The 1,213-nt window shown below is 51.8% G+C and overlaps 1 protein-coding gene across 1 annotated transcript in view; it reads left to right on the plus strand.

The window, feature by feature from the left end:
* Nucleotides 1-850: 850 nt before the first annotated feature.
* Nucleotides 851-1,213, plus strand: part of LOC140327604 (uncharacterized) — a 7,689-nt gene continuing 7,326 nt past the window's right edge. The window contains exon 1 of the mRNA XM_072406989.1: nt 851-1,046. Within this exon, the coding sequence (XP_072263090.1) occupies nt 851-1,046 (196 nt within the window). The remainder of the gene's footprint in view (nt 1,047-1,213) is intronic.

The raw sequence follows: 1,213 nt of genomic DNA on the forward strand, positions 1-1,213 counted from the left end.
CAGTCTCTGGGGTAGGGGGGCAGTATATGGCCAGTCTCTGGAGTAGGGGGGCAGTATACAGGCAGTCTCTGGGGTAGGGGGGCAGTATATGGCCAGTCTCTGGGGTAGGGGGGCAGTATATGGGCGGTCTCTGGTGTAGGAGGGGCAACATATGGGCAGTCTCTGGGGTAGGGGGGCAGTATTTGGCCAGTCTCAGGGGTTGGAGGGGGCAGTATAAGGGCAGTCTCAGGGGTTGGAGGGGCAACATATGGGCAGTTTCTGGGGTAGGTACCAGTAATGTACCCAGACAACCACCCATTATGTGGCACTACACACAGCCTGTACATTCCTGGACATAGAAATTGGGCACCATGGGGGGTGGTGGGATGGAGCCCTCTGATTGGCTGTCCTTTGGGGGGGGGGTATTAGTAACCTCCATATATGAAATGATGAGGAGTGGGGTGATCACATGACAGGGGAATGTTTCGGATGAATCGGCCAATTATTATCCGTTGGATGTTCTGTGCACCACCCCGGATTATTGATAATTGGCAGTGATTGGATGACGATTGCAGCAATTATGGCAATGAGACAACCAATGTATGACCCTCCAGCACCCGGGGCCTGAAACATGTGAGAGCAATCCCAATAAATCCATTTCCTGTTTCTTCCCTTTTATATTATTCAATGTGCAAACCAATCCATTGATCCTGCCAGAAATCCCGGCACTTCCTGCGTATACCCACCCCCAGCCATACTCTATACACTACACCCCCCACAATGCTATGAAGATGTGACGGAGGGGTTTGTAGATCAGCTGAATGTACCCGGGCAGGGCTGACACCATGCTTGGGATTCCAGAGGAAGCTGCATGAGGCTCAGGGAACGCGTTGTCATTGTAGTGAATCTCCTGGATGAGCGCAGTGAGATTCACCTGCTGGACTTTGTACTCGTTATTTACGTTTTATATTCATCTTACAGGGTGAGGGATCCTCCCTACTGCCTATGTGTGCGATACAAGGAGACGAATATCTCAGCCAATCACCAGCGTGGAGCCAAGGCTGCAGGTCAGTCACTGTGCCAATGGTGGAGCATGCTGGGGGATTCACCCAAGGATACATTGTTATAGAATTCCACAGAGATTCACCCACCGATACATTGATCCTGGATTCCACAGAGATTCACCTAGTGCCCAGCCACCACTCAGCCGATGAATCTCCTCATGGGAGGGACC

The sequence above is a fragment of the Pyxicephalus adspersus genome, chromosome 3 (genome assembly GCF_032062135.1).
Source record: "Pyxicephalus adspersus chromosome 3, UCB_Pads_2.0, whole genome shotgun sequence".
NCBI lineage: Eukaryota > Metazoa > Chordata > Amphibia > Anura > Pyxicephalidae > Pyxicephalus > Pyxicephalus adspersus.